General features: G+C 46.8%; 2 protein-coding genes across 2 annotated transcripts; both read left to right on the forward strand.

Annotated features, from left to right (window-relative positions):
- The first annotated feature begins 660 nt into the window (after positions 1-660).
- LOC114607685 (GTPase IMAP family member 2-like) lies at positions 661-4568 on the forward strand. The gene is made up of 3 exons (XM_077916669.1): positions 661-819; positions 2415-2439; positions 3705-4568. Exons 2-3 carry the CDS (start codon positions 2421-2423, stop codon positions 4460-4462), a joined length of 777 nt encoding a protein of 258 aa, XP_077772795.1. The 5' UTR covers positions 661-819; positions 2415-2420; the 3' UTR covers positions 4463-4568.
- A 2711-nt stretch (positions 4569-7279) lies between these two features.
- On the forward strand, positions 7280-20764 carry LOC114607617 (GTPase IMAP family member 8-like). Its single transcript, XM_028750982.2, has 6 exons — positions 7280-8160; positions 9440-9506; positions 10172-10226; positions 11310-11914; positions 17964-17988; positions 19565-20764. The coding sequence occupies exons 2-6, from the start codon at positions 9480-9482 to the stop codon at positions 20392-20394; spliced, it is 1542 nt and encodes a 513-aa protein (XP_028606815.2). The 5' UTR covers positions 7280-8160; positions 9440-9479; the 3' UTR covers positions 20395-20764.
- Positions 20765-22746: the final 1982 nt, after the last annotated feature.

Here is a 22746-nt window from a genome sequence, read left to right on the forward strand (position 1 = left end):
GCCGAGTAAGATTGTCTTCCATAAACACGGTTTTAACAGTGACTGAGGAGGCCAGTTCTGGATCCACATGTCCTTCCACAGTGGGGACATTGGTTTCCGGGTTGGAGTTGATCACGGTGTGGATTTGCCAAGCGTGCCTTCCTCTTAGTGAGTTTCTCCCTTTTGTCCTGAGTTCGAGTGTCTTCAAAGCCCAGGACACCTTTGGTCAAGGCTGTTCTCCAACTGGAGCGCTCGCAGGCCATTGTTTCCCAGTTGTCGGTGTTTATACTACATTTTTAAAGATTTGCCTTGAGACAGTCTTTAAACCTCTTTTGTTGACCACCAGCATTGCACTTTGTGAGAACACCCTGAATATTAGGAGACTCGTCCCCCTCAGAAAATTATGCCTTGGCCCCTGCCAGGCATCATTCTGTGCACTTCTTAGTATAGTACGGTGCTGATGATGTCAAGGCTGCAAGTTCGATGGGGCAGCTGCATATATCTGCATTGCAGGGGGGTTGGACTGGATGACCCTCGGGTCCCTTCCAACTCTAGAATTCTCTGATTCTGCGAGCCTCTCGTGCGCTCGCCTTTTCTCTAAGCTGAAAAGCGCCCCACGCGGCCACCCACCGCCCAAACCAGCTGCTGGTTCTCCAGGCAGCCACTGGGGGGAATTCTTGTCCTGCTCCTTCCAAGCCGAAGGGGACTTAATTCAGCTGCTACTTTCATTTTCCCTTTGGAGAAGCAGCTCGTCTCTCGCTCCCGTTCACTGCAGGAAAACTCAGACCGGCGTGGAAGACGACGCGGGACGAGGAAGGACCTGCCGAAGCAGCTGAGGAGGTGAGGTCTGCCATCTGGGAAGGGCCGAGTGGTGGAGAGAAGGGGGGAGAGAAGGATCTCCTTGCAAAGGGAGCCCCTGTTGCAAGAGGACCCGGGAGACGCCCCTTGTCTGGCTGGCAGCCCTGGGCAGCCTCTCCGCGCTCCTGGGCGCACCTTCAATATGCCCAGACATACCAGGCTGGGCCCCTGCCCGCAAGCTTCCGAGGGAGGCAGCAGCTGGGTTTAGCCTGTTGCAAAAAAAGGCAAGGAAGGATCCCTGTGGAGGATCCTTAAAGGCTGATCGACCGAGTGTGGCTTAAGAGTGCGCCAAACTGGAGCTTCTCTTCCACCACAAACAGGAGCAGGGGAGTTGCAGGGTTGTGTTTGTCAGGGACACTGTCCTCCTTCTGGCGCTTGCTGAAATTATTCCTTACCCTCCCCAACGTTTTCCCGATGAAAATAGGGACCTCCTGTTCCATAATAATATTAATAATTTTATTATTTGTACCCATCTGACTAGGTGGCCCCAGACACTCTGGGAGGCTTCCAACGTGTATATATAAAAGCATAACCAAACATTAAACAGCTTCCCCATCCAGATGTCCTCTAAAGGTTGTCTAGTTACTTATCTCCTTGGCTCTTGGGTTCCGTAACTCCAGGTCCTCCAACATTTCTCCGAGGATCATAGGGACATCCTAAGCCTGGATGTCTCTGTTGGTTAGAGCCAAGGTTGCAGGTTTGATCCCCGTATGGGGCAGCTGGATATTCCTGCATTGCAGGGGGCTGGACTAGATGACTCTCGGGGTCCCTTCCAACTCTACATTTCTATGATTCTAAGGAAAAGCGGGACATTCTGGGATCACATCTGAAACCGGAGGGGCTTGTGTAAATCTGGGACTGTCCCTGGAACATAGGGACACTTGGAAGGCCTGTTAATCTTGTTTAGAGAAGCCTATTCAGATGCTTAGAAAGCTGGCGAGACTTTTAATCTGTTCTTAGGTCTTGTCATTTTAACTTTTTAACTCAGCTTTAAAGTCATTGTTAATTCTTCTTAAGGGTGATTTTATCTTTTGGCAAAATGCTTTGAGATTCTTTCCCCCCTTTTTTTACAATCAAGGGGTGCATATTTTTATGAAATGAATAAATTAAGCAAACACTCCACCAGAATATAAATTTCATTATTTGCACCCCACACGCCTGACTGGGTTGCCCCAGCTGCTCTGGGCGGCTTCCAACAGATCTAAACACATAATAAAACATCCAATGTCATATAAAGCCTTATATGCTTAGACTGATGTTTGCCAGGCGCTCTCTTCAGGGTGAGGGGGGTGTTCTTCTGCTTGCAATACATGAACATAATATTTGAAATTAATAATAATAACGTTTTAAGTTGAATTCTGTTGAAGTGCCACCTGAGGAAAGAGCCACAGCGTTTGGGCCCAGTTCAGTGGGCATTTCCTTTCTCATTGCTTGCAAAATATTCTGATCATTTTTATGTCTGCGATGTGCTGTTTCTCATTTGAGGTACCACATGTCTGAACTAGGGGTGGGGTGCTGGGTTTGCAGATGGAAGGCTGCCTGAGAAGATCATCTTGATATCTTGCCATTTTTTTCAGGGGAAGATGGACGGGACCAGAGGAGGTAAGGAAGGGTTCCAGTGACTCAGAGGCAGATGGACTGCTTGGGGTGGATTATTCCAGATCTATTTCGCAGGAGTTTTTCACGGCACCCCCAATGACATTTATTTTATTTATTTGCAGAAAAAATATTGTTATACCAATGTGTAATATTTTGGGATGTGGGAGGTGGGAGGTGCCTGGGTGGAATGCCATCCTGACGCACATCTGCAGGAACCTAGGAAGATGCCCTCGGCTGCATCAGGACACTGGTTCGCCCGGCTCATTCTTGCCTGCACTGACCAGAGCTGGGAAAAGGAACTAGCGCTTGTTCAAATTCAAGATGCACATCATAAATCCCTGCATATTTTACAAAAAACTAAACCATTCAGTATTCCATTATTGCATCCATCAAAACTTATTTACACTGTTGAATTTATCAGGTGTACACAAATGTTTCCCAATCTGTTCTTCTTCTGCTTTTATTTATACATGTGTACACTTTACATAAGGGACGCGGGTGGCGCTGTGGGTTAAACCACAGAGCCTAGGACTTGCTGATCAGAAGATCGGCGGTTCGAATCCCCACGACGGGGTGAGCTCCTGTTGCTTGGTCCCTGCTCCTGCCAACCTAGCAGTTCGAAAGCATGTCAAAGTGCAAGTAGATAAATAGGTACCGCTCCGGCGGGAAGGTAAACGGCGTTTCTGTGCGCTGCTCTGGTTCGCCAGAAGCGGCTTTGTCATGCTGGCTCCCTCGGCCAATAAAGCAAGATGAGCGCGGCAACTGGGACGTGGGTGGCGCTGTGGGTTAAAGCCTCAGCGCCTAGGACTGCCAACCTAGCAGTTCGAAAGCACCCCTGGGTGCAAGTAGATAAATAGGGACCGCTTACTGGCGGGAAGGTAAACGGTGTTTCCGTGTGCAGCTCTGGCTCGCCAGATGCAGCTTGTCACGCTGGCCACGTGACCCGGAAGTGTCTGCGGACAGCACTGGCCCCCGGCCTATAGAGTGAGATGGGTGCACAACCCTAGAGTCTGTCAAGACTGGCCCGTATGGGCAGGGGTACCTTTACCTTTTTACCTGAGCGCTGCAACCCCAGAGTCGTCCACGACTGGACCTAATGGTCAGGGGTCCCTTTACCTTTACCTTACGCTTTACATATGCATTCAGTCTCTCTGAGGATCAGAAAACAATATAATTCTCAACAATCACATATTAAGAGGGATCCCACCAGAAGTGGTTGCTCTGATATTTCTGCTGACCAGCTCTTCGCTGTCTTTCAAAACCCGCAGGAAATAGGGGAGAACTGAGGATCGTCCTTGTGGGCAAGACTGGAGGCGGCAAAAGCGCCACAGGAAACAGCATCCTTGGCCAGAAGCTCTTTGATTCGAAACTTCAGGCCAGGACAACCACCTTGTCCTGCCAGAGGGCGTCCTGCACTTGGAGAGGCCATCCTGTGTCCGTGATTGACACAGCGGATATTTTGGGGACCGGAGATTGCGATGAAAGGCTGGACCAGGAGACCAAGCGCTGCCTTGACCTCTCACAGCCTGGCCCTCATGCGCTCGTGTTTGTCACCCAGGTGGGCCGCTTCACCGCGGAGGACGAGGAGGCAGCCCAGCGAGTCCGGGAGATGTTTGGGAGGGAGGCCATGAAGCACACCATCCTCTTGTTCACCCGCAAAGAAGCCTTAGAAGGCAACTCCTTGCGGGATTACGTGATGCAGTCAGATAACAAGGCTGTCCGGAAGCTGGTCCAAGAATGCGGGGGGCGCTTCTGCGCCTTTAATAACAGGGCGGCATTAGGAGAACGGGAGAACCAGGTCTCTGAGCTGATGGAGATGGTCCTGGAGATGGTCCAGGGGAATGAAGAGCCATACCTGGAGACGCCCATCATGGAGGCAGCGCTTGGATCTTACATCTGCAGGAAAAGGGCCAAGGGAGAGGGGAAAGGGAAAGCTCGCAAGGGTGTCAGCTACATAAAAATATTTCTCGTCATATGTGTGTGTGGTGCAGGGCTTTACTTTTTTCTTTATAATCGTTCCTCTTAATATCTCCCCTTTAGCAAAGCTGGGGATTTTTAAAGCCAGCCCACCAGCTGCTTATGAGGTGTCAGGAGAAAAACAAACAAATTTCCTAATAAACTAATGAACAAACCGGATTGTCTGGGTGCAATGTCCTAAGAATCACCTGCTTAGTATTTTATTTGCCACTGTATCAGTTGCAATGCCCCTGTGACTCTGGACAAACAGCAACAAGAGAGCATGTGCTTCTCCACCTCCTATATTACAGAGACATTAGTATCAGCCTCCTCTCCCCATTACACCATAAGTACCCCAAGGTGCACAGGACAATTTTATGCCTCCCTGCTGCTGTCAGATCCCAACCCTGCTGCAACATACGACGTTGCCAGGTTCTGCACAGCAGCGCTCAAGATCCATCGGATGATGACCTGCACCACAAACTAGATTTCATGAACACTCACATCATATTGCTCTCTAAACTGATAGTTGCAGTCTTTTATATACTAACCTTTAATGCTCCTCCACATCTAACCCCTCTTTTAGTTTCTTTTAGATTCCTATAGTCTTTTAGATATCCCTTCTGTTTTAATACTTTTTAGCTTTCCAAAACGTTTTACAGATTCTAAATGATTGCACCCCACCCTACTTATTCTAGTCTATGGCCGTAATAAAGATTTGATTGATTGATGATGGATTGCATCAGTTCATTCCATTTCTGAATTACATGTCAAACCAACTGAACAGGACAAACATAACAATAGAAGCACATATGAAACTGTTCCACACACGCAGACAAGGAAAACGACCTCACATGTATGACCCTTACCAAAGCCAGTACTAGGGCTGGGTGATATATTGTCTGAAACTGGTTTGAAGTCCGTGTCTTGATATCGGTTTCATAATATTAGGGCAGGCAATATATCGCCAATCATGATGTGTGTGTGCTATGCAGAAATCACAATGTGGGGAAAACCGTGAAGCCAGTCAGTGCCTCTACACAGCTCCATCCATACATTAGACATTGTGATATATCGATATATCATGGTGTTTAGCTGGTGATATATGGCCGTGTTGAAAACCAGATATGTGTTCACATCTATAGCTCCATCCTTATTTCAGACATTGTGATAAATAAATATATTGCACTGTTTAGCTGGTGATGCATTGCAGTGATGAAAACCAGATATTGCCTTGCCCTAGCAAGTACAGCTCAAAATCCCCACTTGTTAATGGGAAGGATTCTGATCTGGGTGGCAAACCATAATTATTCCCACTTAACAAATAGGTGACTGGGGCTGACTGCATACAGTATATTTAAGTTGCATGATTCCCCACAGAGAATTCTGGGAACTGGAGTCTGTGAAGGCTGTCTGGGATTGTTGCTCTCTGAGAGGTGAACTACAGTTCCCAGGATTCCTTGAAGGAAGTCATGTGCTCTTACTGTTCTTTCAATGTGTGATGCTGACCACTGACTGAGTTAAGTCCAAAACAAGCAGGAATGAGTGTCCATAAAGAAATTTTGAAAAGAGGAAGAAAAATGGTTTGGGGAGGGGGGTGTGGCGTTCGTACGGAGCCCCCGGTCGTCTCACGGACTATTGACCCGTACACCACTAATCCGCTGCCACCAACCAGGTCCTCTCTGGCAGTGGCGTAGCGTGGGGGGTGCAGGGGGTGCCGGCCGCACCGGGCGCAACATCTGGGGTTAGGGCAAATCCACAGGTTAGGGGGCGCAAATCCACGGGTTAGGAGGCACAAATCCATGGGTTAGGGGGCACAAATTACTTGCCTTGCCCCGGGTGCTGACAACCCACGCTACGCCACTGCTCTCTGGTAAAAATCACTTCAGTCTCAGTCAGCTTTTCAATTCATAAAGAAGAGTGTATTTTATTCCAGACTTAAAACAAAACTATTACAGCATTCCAAAGAGTGTTCCTCTTTACTTTCTTAGTCTTATGTTCCTCTCTCTATTTCTGCTGCCTCCCCACACTCACGGACCAACTGCCCTAACTGTCTCTCTATGACCAACTGCCTTTCCCAACCAGCCTACCCACGAAAACCCACCAACTGCCCACCCACAACTCCCAACGAACTCCTCCCAGAACTCCTTTATAGACCCACTGACTCCACCCCCCTGGGTCCTGTCTGTGCAACCTATTTAACTATTTCCCCTCCAGCACTCTCTCATACATGGTAACGTCACAGGGGGTATTCAGAAGACAGAGAAGCCGGTGTTTAACCCTTTGCCTGCACACAATTTCCCCTCTCTAAATTCTCCTGATGACAAACCAACATGGTGCTCATAGCGCCAAAGTCACGAATTCAATACCCTTACAGCAACTTGCAGATTCCTGCATTGCAGAGGGTTAAACTAGATGATCCTTGGGATCATCTCAGGATCAATTCTATGATTCTAACCTTAAGCCATAAAATACAGAAATATTCCTTTAAAATACAAAAAGCATTTCATTCTGCCTTGCTTTTAAAGTGACAGAGAAGAAAGAGCAGCTTTCTCCTGAGACAAGCCTCTCCTGCAAGTCTGTTTGCCAGACTTGAGATAAGAAATGGCTTATCAGTTCTGAAGCAGCAAAGCAGTTACTCTCTGGAAAGTAGCTCAGCTCCTGCAGTTTGGAGAGCATTTTGCAAATGGGAATGTCCACAAGCAGTGCTGGATTTACGTAGAAGCTGAAGAAGCTATAGCTTAGGGCCCCATTCTCTTGGGGTCCCCTAAAAAATGTAACGGGGGGGAAATGGTACATTTCCAAAATTAGGGTAAAGGTAAAGGGACCCCTGACCATTAGGTCAGTCGTGACCGACTCTGGGGTTCATCTCGCTTTACTGGCCGAGGGAGCCGGAGTACAGCTTCCGGGTCATGTGGCCAGCAGGACTAAGCCACTTCTGGCAAACCAGAGCAGCGCATGGAAATGGCGTTTACCTTCCTGCCAGAGTGGTACCTATTTATCTACTGCACTTTGACGTGCTTTTGAACTGCTAGGTGGGCAGGAGCAGGGACTGACCAACGGGTGCTCACCCCATCGCGGGGATTCAAACCGCGACCTTCTGATTGGCAAGTCCTAGGCTCTGTGGTTTAGACCACAGCGCCACCCGTGTCCCTTCTCATTTCCAAAATAGAAGATAAAAAACAATTACTTTGATATAATGCATATTTTGTGATGTGCAAATGGCTTGAGATACCTATGACGTCCATAAATGACCATATAGCATATATTCAACACAAAAAAACCAGTGACAATTTGTTGTTGACAAAGGACAGCTGGACACCTAAAGGGCCCCATTACCTTCAGGAGCTGAGGGCCTCATCAAACCTCAATCTGGCCCTGGACACAAGTTCTAATGAGAGAGGGAAACTTTTCTGTCTCATTTCTCTGTCCACGTGCCGTGAGTTGAGCCCCATGGACTCTGTGGGGTTGGCTTTCGAGAATGCATGTGCAGGATTGGGCTCTCTGCCTCTTGCAGTCTCCCTCTCCCCCCGGAGTTGCCTGCAAAGCCTTTTCCCCTCCAACCTGCTGCTGTCTCGGGCAGCCAGGGGGCGTCCCCTGCTCTGCTTCAGGAAACTGAATTTATTCCTCCCCGTGAACTTTCATTTTCAGCTCCGAGCGAACCTTCATCTCACAAGCTGAACGATTTCAGGGAGAGCGGAGGAAGGAGCATACAGAGCAGTGGAAAATTCCACTGATGAAGAGAGAATTCTTGTAATCTCCAAAAAGGTAGGGGGAAGAGACGGAAGCTGCAGGTGAGGAGGGGGGCAGGCAAAGGAGTCCAAACTGATTAGTGTTTTCATGGTGCAATTCTGTACATGTTGGCTCAGAACTGAGCCCAATGGGATGGTTAGGACTGCAGCTCAAGGGCAAAGCATTTCTGCATGAAGAAATCGAAATAGGCATTCAGAATCTGCTGGCTGTAGCCATCCAAGGGGACGTTTGCATGATGACAGGATGAAACCTGGCTCACGAAATGTTTGCCCATGAAAAGATGAGGGTTGGTGATGCCTCGCTGAGGGGACTTTATGCGAGGAGAGGGACAGGGGAGGAATTCAGTTCACAGTTAAAATTGAGCCTACATAATTTGCACTTTCTGAAATAAAATGGAAACTGAAACACAGCCAACCTTCGTGATTCAGACTTTTCTGAATTTTCTGATGGACTTCTGCAGCCAAACAATGTATATGAAAATGCAAAAAGCAGGGGGAAGTGTGGAATAAAATACATATATTACTTTAAAAACAAAATAAAATAATCCATGCATTATGTTGGGGGAAATTGCTTGCAAGAATGTGTACATACAAAAATGTTTTTTAGGAGAGATTTGCAGTAAATGCTGGTGAATTTGCCGGAGGCTTGTTTTATTTTTAATGCAGATTGCTGCACAAATTTAGAGAGCTGTATTTGTCAAAATGAGAAACTGAGAGAACTGATTTGAGGCAGGGTTTAGCCTCAGAACCTGTTTTGAGTGCCACAACTCTGCCCAGAAAAAAAAATTAAGTACCGGTAATTGCATATAGACTAAGGAAACAAAACCCAAGATTTGGGGTGGATTCATGCCCAAAATATTTAAAAATTATTTGAAGAATTTGTGGTAGGATCAGTTTTGCTCTAATTCCTGATGGCACCGAGTTTTACCCTCAGCTGACTAAGCACGAAAAGTGATTCCATCTCTTGACACATTTAAAAGCCTTTTTTGCCTGAGAATGATATCCCTGAAGTCTGACAGAGTCATGGCACACCAACTGCACAATTGTAGAAATGTCTGGACTGGTGTCCCTTTAATGGGTGTGTGGTCTTTTGAATTTGTAAAACATTTCCTCCTCATGTGTGTCATGCTGGTGGCTTTCCTTCTGTAAATCTGCACATCAGTGGAAATAAAGAAATAAGTGGGATTTTACTGGGATTTAAAATAAAAATAAAAATGTATGGACTGCAAAAATAAAAGTCTGCCACAGAAAGTAGCTTGCAATCGTTCGTACAGCCGTAACTCTGTCATTTGCAGGGAGAAGAGACCGGGGCGGGTGAGTCAGTGGCAGCGAGATATGGCAAAGCAGTCAGGATCCACCAAGGTAAGTGGGAACAAAGGAGCCATTGAGGAGATATCTGGATCCTGGCCGGCTAAAGGAGTCCAGCTCTTCTCCCAGCTCTCTTGCAGGACAGAGGAAGTAGCTTTTGCAGTCCCAGTTTGGTCCTCGTGATGCTAATGGAGGAGGAGCTTTTGTCAATTGTCACTTCAGCGATAAGGAAAAATCCTGGGGTGAGGATTTACTCCGCTGCCTGGCTCGTCGGGGTGCCACTCCCCGGGGATCCCTCTGGTCAGCAGGAGGAAGAGACTCCAGCCAAGTGAAAGAAGCAAAACAGCGGCCAGTAGACCTGATCTTTATTTGCTGCAACAAGGTTCAAACACACAGAGAATAGGAACCCCGAGCTTGGGGTTGCGTGAACTTTTAAGACCTTCCACCCCTTCCCATAATACATTTCCAGATACATCACAAATATGTCACAAAGTAGGAGTGTTTGGCATGTAGAAACATGAGCCCATCACCCACTCCTGGCAATAACCCCAGTTCCTGACACCTTTTACCTACCCTCTCCCCCAAGGAACACAGGCCCCACAGATTTACGATAATCCTCTCCCAAGTTTGCACTTTTGAGGACCCGTGTCCCGGGGCGTTGGGTTTGCTGACCGAAGGCTGCTAGTAGCTAACCTGTTATGTTGCAACAAACATTCCAGCGGCAGAAGTGGTGGCTCAGATTGCGTCGGAAAGAAGACAACGCACAAGATTCTGGTAAGTGTTCCCCCATTGAGTTTAACATCCTGCTGCACAGGATAGGGAATATCATAGAGGGCTGCCATGTGTCCTCTTTTTCCAGTAAAGGGACCCCTGACCATTAGGTCGAGTCGCGGACGACTCTGGGGTTGCGGCGCACATCTCACTTTATTGGTTGAGGAAGCCAGCGTACAGCTTCCGGGTCATGTGGCCAGCATGACTAAGCCGCTTCTGGCGAACCAGAGCAGCACATGGAAACGCCCTTTACCTTCCTGCCAGAGCGGTACCTATTTATCTTCTTGCACTTTGACGTGCTTTCGAACTGCCAGGTTGGCAGGAGCAGGGACCGAGCAACGGGAGCTCACCCCATCACGGGGATTCGAACCACCGACCTTCTGATCGGCAAGTCCTAGGCTCAGTGGTTTAACCCACAGCACCACCTTTCCCCCATCTTTTTCCAGTAGAAGTCAGCAAATGTGTCCTCTTTTTTGCTCCTCAAAATATGTTTGTGTGTGTGTTGATTCCATATACAGTGGTGCCTTGGGTTAAGTACTTAATTCGTTCCGGAGGTCCGTACTTAACCTGAAACTGTTCTTAAGCTGAAGCACCACTTTAGCTAATGGGGCCTCCTGCCGCTGCCGCGCCGCGGGAGTACAATTTCTGTTCTCATCCTGAGGTACCACAGTACCTGAAAGAACACTGTAAACAATTAAAAACATTAGCAGGACTACAATAACACTTGCAATGTGAAAAAGACTATGGTTAAAATTTAAGTTATATAGATAAATAGGGAATGGTATGAGATGCAGAAGAAGATGTTGTTTGTGGACTCCACGGAGGGGAGGAGGGAGGTCGGAGAATTCAGGGAATTCAATATTTCATTATTGTATTCTACGTTTGAATGTCAAATTATAAATGTAAAATTAATTTAGAAATTATTATTTTTTAAAAAGAAAAGGGACGGGTAGGAAGGGGGGACTCCCCCCCTTATGTGTAACAGATCCCCCAGGGGATCCACTGCAAGAATGTGGTTGGTCAAGGGAGCCGTGGGCTCGAAAAAGTTGAAAAGCACTGCTCTGACGTGATCTTTCTAATTCACAGGGGACAAGGAAGAATCGGAACCGTGTATCATCCTTCTTGGCAAGGCTGGCGTGGGAAAAAGTGCCACAGGGAACACCCTCCTCGGACGGGAGAAATTTCACTCGGCTTTTTCAGCTAAGCCAACAACTCAGAACGTCCAGAAGGAGAGTGGGGAATTTAAGGGCCAGAGGTTTTCTGTGATTGACACGCCCGCTGTCTCTAGTTCAAAATCTCTCAAACAGCACAAGCGAGAGATCAAAAAGCTCTGCAAGCCCAGTCCTTACGTTCTGGTCTTTGTCATCACCGTGGGCCGTTTCACTCCAGAAGACAAGAAAACTGCTAAAAAAGTCAAGAAAAGGTTTAGGAAGAAGTTCAGGAAGCACATGCTTGTCTTGTTCACCCACAAAGAGGATTTGAAAGGTGATTCCTTGGAGGAATATGTGAAGAAATCCGAAAACAAGGCGCTCCTGAAACTGGTTCAGAAATGTGGGAATCGCTGCTTCGCTTTGAATAACAAGGCAGCTGGAGAAGAGAAGGAGGAGGCCTCCAAGCTGCTGATGGAAAAGCTCTGGCAGATCCTTCATGGGGCCGGATCAAGGCCCTGCACAGAAAAAGGGAAAGAGGGGGGAAGGGGAAAGAATTGAAGGATGCTCTTATATCCTCTAGTTCATAGTGTTTCATTTCTTTCTCAAATATGTGGGGCTTCCCTTCTGCCTAATCTGGAAGTTGCAATGAGTGCAGGATGCCACCATTGTTGACAGGTGTTTGTCAGCCTAGGACGCCTGGGCTCAGAGACCTGCCCTGGCTCCCAATTTGCTGCCAGGCCAAGTTCAAGGTGTTGCTCTCAGGATATAAAGTCCTTAACAGTTTGGGAGCAGTTTAGCCCTGAGATCACCTGACCCCACATGTGGTCTCTGGATGCTTCGATTGGCAGAATGGGCAGAGTTACAGGTGCCACATAATATCTGTTCTGCATTGATAAGAAATCGTTCTTTCGGTGTGGCAGCACCCACACTCCCTGCATATCGACATCAGGCAGGCAACTTTGCTTTTTTTTGCTGCCTGCAAAAAACATTTTTGTTTAGACAAGGCTACTCACATATTTAGAATACTGATAAGTTTGTAGTTTGTCGCTGGTTTTAATTTGTGGATGTTTTCATTGTTATTAATCATAATCCTGTTGTTTTATTCATTTTGCAAAGCACTTTGAGGTTTTCTACAATCAAGAGGTAAAGGAATTTTATGAAAATAATAACATAACTGTCTGCAGTTTCCTAAACCCCACATAGGAGTGGATACATCAGTCCACTTCACTTTTCTCAGTTTCTCATTTTTCCTGTCTTAAACTCTCTGGAAATGCGTTATTTTTATTTTTGAACCATTGTGAAAGTTTAGCCGTATTTTTGTGTCAATTTCTCCTAACAAACACCTTTGTAAATTACGTACATACTTTTGCAAGACACTGTTCCTAATAAAATGCACCTTTGCATATCATTTTCACAGTTATATGCGTTCTTGTGAACTTCAGCTAGAGAACTTCGTTGCAAGATTCCACAAAGGGAGGATTTTAGATATTGGCTGTTTCATTTTGCTTTGGAAAGTGGAAATTTACTATTTTCACCTTTCAAAGGAAGCTGGATCAAATTTGTCCTGCATCCTTCATTCCACTTCCTTGTTCCTCAGACCCTTTAATCTGTCTGGTATTTGTAGGGCAGCCCCATGGGAAATCCTATTGAACTCAGTGGGACTTACTTCTGAGTAAACATGGTTTGGTTTGCAGTGTGAAGCTGCCTAGTCTTTACCCAGTTACATGGGAGTAAGCACCATTGAATACTGTGGGATTTACTTATGAGTAGACAGTTCAAGGCTCCATTTTCAATTAAGGAATAAACACTCCCAGTGTTTCCTGAGAAAGGGCTGGCCACTGAAGCATTGCAATTACGCAATGGAAAGGGGATTGGTGACCTTTTCCTTCAAAATTATAGGAGGGGCTTTGTGCGCCACCATCACCATTTCCACCATTTGGTGCAGGAATTTTATTTTCAGCATAAGCAGGAGTCCATTTTTGCCCCTACACACACCACTTTTAATTGTTCTCCGATACTTCAAGGGGAGGAAAAAGAAAACCTGGACATTCCAGGATCAAATCAGAAACTGGGATGGCTTATGCAATTCCTGGGCTGTCCCTGGAAAACAGGGGCTCTTTGAGAACATGCCTTCTCCCACCTCATGGTCGGACTATCCCTGATTGAGATTTCAGAAGGCTCTCCCTGCTCAGGAGGCCAAGCAAAGCAGAGAAAGCTGCAGGGAAACTATGGGAGTAAACAGCAAAAGCAAAAGCAAAAGCTGTGTGCTGTGGACCATTTCAGAGAATTTGCACTGTTAGAAATAACACCCTGCCTAGTGTGGGAAACCCCGATAGGCAGGAATTTTTCATATCAGTTTCTATCTTCTGCTCCACCTTAAATGCAAAACAAGATAGCAGTCTCTCTCCTCTTTGCACAACAGCGCAGCAGAGATCTTGCAGTTTCATTTCACATGCTATGTTTTGTTTATGCCGCACAAAAACTTTATTTCACATGCATATATCTGGAGTGTGTTACAGGAATTTATGTAAAGGTTGGGGGCGAGCAGGGTGTTTGCCCTCCAGGAGACATCACACACACACACACACACACACACACACACACACACACCAACTACCAAACTCAACACAATCACTCCTGCAAATGTCCCCACAAAACCCTTCATCACAGTTTTTCCCCTTTCTCTATTCAAAGGGCCTCCACTGCACATCACCAAATGCAACAATCCACTGATAAACATATCTACATACTGGCTCACTGGGAAAACCTTAGAAAGGCATATAAAATCTCTCCTGTCTGGATTTGTGCCATTCCAACTTTGTTCTGTTCAGGGAAGGAATAGCTATCAAGGGGGGAGTCTGGGATGTGGGCAACCATAATCCCTGAAACCTGGGGTCACGTACTCAGCAGCGTCTTGCACAAGAGATACTCCCTGGCATCCTGGCAAATGGGTGCCAGGCAGGTAGTCATCTCATGCGCAATAGCCAACCATCCAAGAATGGATTGTGCTCCCGGGTCAGGACAAAGAGGTCTCATTACCTGACCTGGAAACCCAGGAACTTGTCAATACTTCCTTTGTATCACTCGATGGGGCTAAGGTGGAGGGCAAGAGAGGGTTGGGGGCAGAACCCGATGGACAGGTTTCTGCCAGAGACCCCTCCCCATTTGTGACATATGTGTGATGTATCTAAGATGTGTGCATGATGTTTCACCAAAGGTGTTTGTGGGGGAAAGTGGGGGATGTGAAGCACAACTACAACATTCCTAGAGTGAACATGTTTACACATGGGGAGGAATGTTTGTCCAGCCAGCAGGTAAACTTCCTGTTTCCTTCCGGGCTGGGACAGACTTCCTCTGCATGTGACTAGAGGTGGGCGTGGCCTCACCTGTGCAGGTAATGACAAAAGCACAGGGCAGGGCAGCCATCTCTCTCTCTTTGACTACATGCATCAAAGAAGCAACATCTGCGTAGCCAAAGATGCTCTCTTGGCTTCCAGCCAAGAGAGGACAAAGGGACTGTCTTCTTATGAGAGAGTTTTCAGGTGTGTGTTACTTTTCTAAGCTAAGTCTGCCTTCTGGGATTCTATTGTGAACAGAATGATGTGTGAGTAAACTCTTTTTATACTTTTATAGAAGACTGTGTCGTGTCTTATCTTTTTATGAGGGACTAAAGGGGAAATTACCAAGGGAACTTATTTTAGAGGCTTTAGCGAGCCTGAGCAAACGCATCCGCTGCAAGTTTAAAAGGGGGAATGTTACTCTGCTAAATTGTGAACTTGTTTACACAAGTTGGAAAGGCTATAATCAGACAATATATCCTCTCCTGCATCCCTGAACATTCCCACAAAAAGAAAACTTATGAAAGAGGAAGCATCCCTTTGTTCGGGGCTTCTGCCATGTGGAAGTCCTGTTGCAGCAGTCTTTTGCATAAAAGATCAAGCCGACCAGCTGCTGTTTTGCTCCTCATTTTTTGGCTGGTGTCTTTGTTTGGCAATCCAAGTGAGCCCTGGAATTTTCCTATAGCAAGTGTAGCATGCACAGTGCAATTGCAGGGAAAGTGTGCAAAATCTGTAGAAGGACTTTAATTTTAATTGCTGTATTTTTCCGTCTATAAGACGCCCCCATGTATAAGACGACCCCTATTTTTTGAGCCCCAAATTAAGCAATAAATATTTTAAACGTTCCATGTATAAGACGATCCCCAATTTTAAACTTTTTAAAAATTGGGGGAAATATAGTCTTATACAGAGAATAATACGGTAAGGTTATTCTCCCCAGTTGGGGGCAGTTTATTATATTCCACCATTCTAGCACAGGGGTCGGGAACTTGAGCTTGCAGCTACACAATCTGCAAAATGCCAGGAAAAAGAAAGAGGCTCTGAAGGCAAATCTTCTGATTCCATGATAATGGGGCCACAATGGTCTCTGAACTTGTGCAGAGTGCCTTGCCTCTCTGCTGGGCAGCTGCTGCCTGCACCCCTATAAAACATCAGGACAGGAATAAGGGACACAAAGACAGTGAGAGTCAAGGTCGTGGAGGGAAACACCGGGACCAAAATAGCTGCAAAGACACACGAACAAAAATGTTGAAATGTCTGTAACTTCCTTTGCAGCAGAACTTAGCAGCATTAACCCTCATGATTGCTTTTGTGCGGGCAAAAACTTTTTCTTTAAGCCAACGGCTTTTCCTGGCAGGCTGTGGGTGGAGTTTGGGCCATTTCTCACTGGAGGAGAACGTAGTTTATTGCAGCCTGTCCTTCGTTTCCAGTTTGGAGCCGACAGCAGCCGCCTCCTCTGCTCCTCCTGTCTGCACTTCAGGAAAAGAATGTCGTCCAAGAAAGTCCAGAAGTAGGAAAGATCTGGAGGAGCCACACCTGTGATCTCCAAAGAGGTAGGTGGGAAGGGGTGAAGAGAACAGGGTCAAAACCAGAGACGTTTTTCAAGGAGGCTCTCTCCTAAGAAAGACCCAGAGTCTGTTGCAGCAAAAACAGGAAGGAATCTTCCAACAACTTCAAGATTCTCGGGTTTCTTCTTCTGCAACAACTTCTGTGCAATTATAAAAATATTAAGAGCTTTTTCAAAAACAGTTTTATTTATCCTTTTGAAATTTATACATTTCGTTAATTTCACAATCATTTTAGCATTTCAAAGTTTGGCTTCCTTCCCCCTATTTCTGCGGGTCCTTAAATTTATTTTTTAATATCTTCTGCATATGAGAATTCATTTAATTTGCTCATTTAATTATCTACTTTAAATATAAATTAAATTGTAGCTAAAAACATATACTGTAAATGGAGATATGATGTTATAAAAATGTTAAAAATTGAAAATCCATTAAAAAATATTCTAGAAATAAATAAATAAGACTTAAATTTATAAGACAGTGAACGCTGCAATCCTAACCGCACTTGCCTGGGAAGAAGCCCCACTGAATTCAGTAGGACTTGCTCCTGAGCAGACTTGGTGAAGGTTGCACTTGGAATTGCAATTCAGCAATTCTGTTGAGTTTAGCAAGCCCTGCACTGGGGTTGATGTATCACCATAGAGGTTGCACCCGCGCCCTCCCTTCGGCTCACGGGGCAGGCTGGCTTTCAGACAAATGAGTAACTTGCATTGTTTGCAGGAACAAATCCTGGAAGGCTGTCACCTTGAAGCAAGAAAATTGCCACGGGAGAAAACATGTCACGTGAACCATTGCTGAAAACCTCAGAGGTAAGCCCCAAGACAGGGTGGGCAATTTGCTCTTGGGTCATTTAACAGAAAGGAGAGTAGAAAGGTAATTCATAGAATCTTGGAACTGTAGAGTTGGAAGGGGGCCCAGGGGTCATCTAGTCCAACCTCCTGAAATTCAGGAAACACAGCTAAAGAATCACTGACAGGTGGCCACCCAGCCTCTGCTTTAAAATCTCCAGGAAGGAGAGTCCACAACTGTTGAACTGCTCTTACTGTCAGAAAGGTTTTCCTGATGTTTAGTCAGAATCTCCTTTCTCATAACTTGAAGCCATGGGTTCGAGTCCCGCCCTCCAGAGCAGGAGAAAACTGGTGGTTGGTGGTGGCGGCCGGCCACAGACTGGCATTGGCGGTTGGGGGGGGTGATTGGTGTCTGCGTCAAGGCCTGCTTACGATTGGCTGCGGCAATTGGGCGATTGATTAGCGGCAGTGGCGATGCTTGCGTGCAATTGTGTGTGGTTTTGTGTAGTGTGCAGGAGGGCTTGTGGCAGTGAGCGTGCAGACAATTGGTGGCTGTGGCAATCCCCCCCCCCATTTTTTGTCGCAGTCCCCCCCAAAAGGGGTCATCTTATACAAGGGGGCGTGTTATACATGGAAAAATACGGCATCTCTGTTTCTCAGGGTCTGTGCACTTTGCAAAAAGTGAGGCCTCAGAGCACTGAGAAGATTCAGGGGTGTTGTTCTTAAAGAAGAGTAGTGGGTGATTTAATAATAATAATAATAATAATAATAATAATAATAATAATAAATAAATAAATAAAAGATTTAAAAGCATTTCTCAACTAGCACCAAATTAGTGTTCAAGTCTGCAAACCGAAGGCTTCTCTGGACTAACCTTAAACTATCACAAATATTTCAGGCAGATGAAGATTCCGTCGGAGAAGGTAAGAAAGAAGGCAAAACATCACATTTTGGGGGAGAAATCTACATTAGCTACTGTCCCACAAACATTATTTATCCCTTCATTTTTAATAGTTCCAGTTGAAACCGCACCAGTATTCCCAGCTCTCCCCTTCCTGAAGGTTACAGGGAGCAGACGATTCCCTGGTTACAACAGCTTCTCTGGCTACCCATCATTTTCCAGGCAAAATTCAAGGACCTTTAAAGCCCTTTACAGCTTCAGGCCAAGCTATCTGAAAGACTGTATTCCCTCATATGAACCGGCTTGGATTTTGAACGATACCAACTGTACGAATGTCATGATCTACAGGAATAAACCATCTGAAAAATTCAGATTGTCACCTTTGTTTGCAGCCTGGCAAATTCTTATGGGAGAGGACAGTCCTTCAGATAACCTGGGTCTAAGCTGCGCTTGGCACAATCAGCACAGTTTTCCTTCCACTGCAGTCCAGCTTCCAACAAAAACTACCTGATTCGTCTTGCTATCCACCATGGCCAAATTTAACATGCTAAATTTCCCCATATGAACCGGCCCGGTTCCTGCAATCATCCCTTGAGATCCTTCTTTGTGCGTCTCCTCTTCAAGAGGTCCGGAGGGTGGCAACACAAGAGCAGGGCCTTTTCTACAGTGGCTCCCCATTTGTTGAATGCTCTCCCTGGGAGGCCTGCCTTGTGCCTTCATTGCAGATCCTTTAGGTACCAAGAGAAAAAGTTTCTCTTCAGCCAGGCCTTGGGCTGATTAACTTTCTATGGCCTTTTAAATGTGTTTGTGGGAGCAGGGTCATTGGTTTGTTTTTGTCCTTGTTTCATTATGTATTTTGTTTTCTCGTTTCGTATTTTTATGATGTGAAAAGCCCTGTACATTTTGGATGAAGGGTGACATACAAATTTAACAAATAATAATAACCAGGGCATTTTTTCAGCTGGAGCTCAGCTGTGGTACCTCTCAGGTGTGTTAGTGTTACAGAACAAGGGAGAAGTTTTTGGTGAGCTCCAGCACACTCTTTTTTCTACAAAAATAGCACGGATCATAATGGATGTTGTGATTAATTACACAATACCACACCGTTCATTTCAACACAAAGGCCACTAATTTTAATGGGAAGGAAATACAGTGGAACCTCGGTTGTTGAACACCTCATTTCGGGTTTTGAATGGCGAAAACCCGGAAGTAACTGCTCCAGTTTTCAAATGATTTTTGGAAGCCGAACATACCACGCGGCTTCCTTTTTGAGTTTCCCTATTGTACTGAGGCTTCTGTATTGAGTTTTCAGTTTTCAAACGTTTTGGAAACATTCTTCCAGAACGGATTACGTTCGAAAACCAAGGTACCACTGTATCAGACAAGCAGCAGAAGCAAATCCCCATCCTATTCTCCTGCCTGATTTCCATCCCCAACAACAAACAGGTGAGCTGCTGCCATTTTCACCCCTCAGCTTTACTGGACGGCAGTGAGGTGTTGCCTTGAATATCAGAAAAGGGTTGAGCTTCACCTGGAGAGGACTCTAACCCTTTGGTTTCTGATCTCCTGTTCTCTAACATCTCCTCCATTGCTCACAGGAGAAGACAGAGAACGGAGGATAATCCTCGTCGGTAAAACAGGCTGCGGGAAAAGTGCCACGGGAAACACCATCCTTGGCCGGAAAGAATTCGTGTCGGCGCTCAGGCCAGGAACAACAACTGTGACCTGCCAAAGAGGCCAGGGGACCTGGAATGGCAGGACTGTCTTGGTGGTGGACACAGCAGATATTTTGAGCTCAGGTGCCTTCAGTGATGAAGAATTAGCAGCCCAGATCATCCGTTGCATTGAGCTGTCCAGGCCTGGTCCCCACGCTCTGGTTTTCGTGACTCAGGTGGGCCGTTTCACAGCAGAAGATGAGGCAGCAGCGAAGCAAGTCCAGGATGTCTTTGGCTTGGAGGCCACCAAGCACATGGTGGTCTTGTTCACCCGCAAAGAAGATTTAGGTGGAGGCTCCTTGCGGGATTATGTGGGGTGGTCAGAGAACAAGGCTGTCAAGGAGCTGATGGAGAAATGTGGCCGCCGCTTCTGCGCTTTCAATAACAGGGCAGAAGGGGAAGAGAGGGAGGAGCAGGTCTCCGAGCTAATGGACATGATCCAAGACATGGTTCAGGAGAACGGAGGAGGCTATTACATCAACGAGCTGTACTTGGAGCCCGACATAACCAGTGCAGATCTCAGGAGTTACATGACAGGAAGCAGATGGGCCAGGCAAAGAGCGGAGCAAGTTTCTGGCAGGAGGCAGAATGTACCGCGTCTCGTGGCAGATTGGTTGTTGGTCGCTACGGGGATTGCAATTGGGTGCGCTTTGCTGGGCTACATTATTTGGCGTGTGTTTTCTTACTTTCAAGTTGGGTCATCTGCCTCCTAAAATAGCTCATATTGGTCTTCCATACCCTCTCCAGCTGTTTTTGGCCTACAACTCCCATCACCCCTAGCTAGCAGGACCGGTGGTCAGGGATGGTGGGAATTGTAGTCCAAAAAACAGCTGGAGACCCGCATTTGGGAAACCCTGGGATAGAGTGTCAGACCAGGAAATCCCTGACTGCTCAGGGTTCAGATCCCCACCTCTCAGCCATGAATCTCACTGGGTGACCTGGGGCCAGTCACTCACTCTCAGCTTAGCCTACCTCACAGGGTTGTTGTGAGGGTAAAATGGGGAGGGAGAGAATTATGAACTCCTTGGAGGAAAAGGTGGGATATAAATGTAATTAATAAAGAAATAAACTCTTGTGTGGCAAGACGAGCAACATAACTTAACTTGGAAGGTTAGAGTTCAGTGAGCGGCAGTAGTGGTTCGAATGTCAGGCTCAGAGCTGGGAGAGCTGGGTTCGAATCCCTGCCACTCAGCCATGAAGCTCACTGGGTGCTCTGAGTGCCATAGGCTCACCACCACTGCTCTAGAGCAATTGCCTTCAATGGCTTGAAATAAGAACCAAGAGTGCCCACTATTTAAAAACGTGACCAGGAAATGGGGGTGGGGTGGGGGGGTTGTGTGAAAGGCTCTGGCTGCCTTTCTTGAAAATGCTCTGGCCATGTCCAGTTGATTTCCCAAGGCGGCTGGCTTTGCACCAAAAGCAATGTGTAATCACATCTGGTTTCTTCCTGCCTCACCCAAAAGCAACTTCCTGTGTTCGTCTCAACCTACATGGCTTAAAAGCCGTGCTCAGTTTTTCTCCCTCTTGCAGTGATACGGATTCACGTGACTCTGCAACAAAGCTATTTACCAAACCAAAGAAGCCTAGAAGAGTGTAGAATGTGGCCTTGGGGGAAGGAAGACCCCTGTGTGCTTGTGTGTGAGTTCAAGACTGTGGAAAAAGGGGGGTCAGATTTCCTAGAAGTGATGAACAGGACCTAGGAGCCACTATGTAAGACGAGCCCAATATTTGGATCTGGCCAGGGACCCACCTTGTCCTGCATCCTGTCACAGCCACACGCTCCTCACCTGTGATTCCCAAACAGTGGCATTCAGAGGCGATTGGAGACTCTGCTGCTCTTAGGATATGTGGTTCCAGTGGCGTAGGAAGGGGGGTGTGGTGGGTGCAGACGGCCCCAGGTGTCATCACTGAGAGGGGTGATGGCACACCGCGGGGGGGGCACTTACCGCGGGGCCTGGCCGGCAGCGCCCCTGAGCCACGTGTCTCTCCTGGGAGTGGCGTGGTGGCGTGAGCACCTGCAGGCTCCACACTGCCCGAAACGGCAGCGTGGGGCTTGCGTCTGCCAGGCAGACTCTGCAGAGTCTCCACGCAGCGTGCTCTGCTCCGGGCGCCCAAGCAGCCAGCTACGCCACTGTGTGGTCCCAGCCACAAATGCAACCTGAGCATAGGGTGGAGAGGCTTGCAGTATGAACACCCCAATAAATCTTGCTTCCAGTTCTCGCTATGCAGAACTGGCAAAACTGACATATAAGCTACGGGACAAGGATAACTGTGATTTGAAGATGAATGGGAACCCTTTACAAAGTATTTGAAGACGCAACAAAGCGAACTGGACTCCTTGGCTGGCTTTGAATAAACATTCACAAACTTTTTATTGATAACCATCAGCTAAATAGTTTGAGGATTTACACAAGTGTGTAACATGCAGAAAACAGCATTCTTAGAGAAACCAAAGACTGGAACTGAGGGAAGCCGGGTGGGGTGGGGGTTGTGTGGGAGGGTAGGGGGAAGGAGGAAAAATGGGGGGGGGGGTTAAGGATGATATGTTTCTGGATAATATGTTTTGTTTTAATTTTGAATAAAAAAATTAAAAATAAATAAATCTTGCTCCCCCAGTTTGGGTCCAGCACAGAGCCAGGCGAGGGATTACTAGGCTAGCTCAGTTGGTAGAGATCTCAGGGACGTGGCTTCAAGCCCCACTTTGGGGGGAAGAGTCCTTCATTGCAGGGGGTTGGACTAGATGGCCCTTGGGGTCCCTTCCAACTCTGCCATTCCATGATTCTTTGTTTTTCTGGGCCAGTCCCTGCAGGCAGGCATCCCGTGATCAATGGGCTTTGGTCAAGTCAGGCGGAGACGGACCCAGATTGCCACAGGTTGGGGGGCGAGGAGACCAGAGGGGGCAGGGGCTGTCAGGATGATAGAAGCAGGTATATTGCAGTGGTTCTCAAACTGTTTACTCTGGGCTAGACTTTCAGAAGAAAAAATTGTTCACATCGTTGCAGGCAAACATGCTGTACAGTGGTACCTTGGGTTACATACGCTTCAGGTTACAGACTCCATTGGCT

The sequence above is a fragment of the Podarcis muralis genome, chromosome 12 (genome assembly GCF_964188315.1).
Source record: "Podarcis muralis chromosome 12, rPodMur119.hap1.1, whole genome shotgun sequence".
NCBI lineage: Eukaryota > Metazoa > Chordata > Lepidosauria > Squamata > Lacertidae > Podarcis > Podarcis muralis.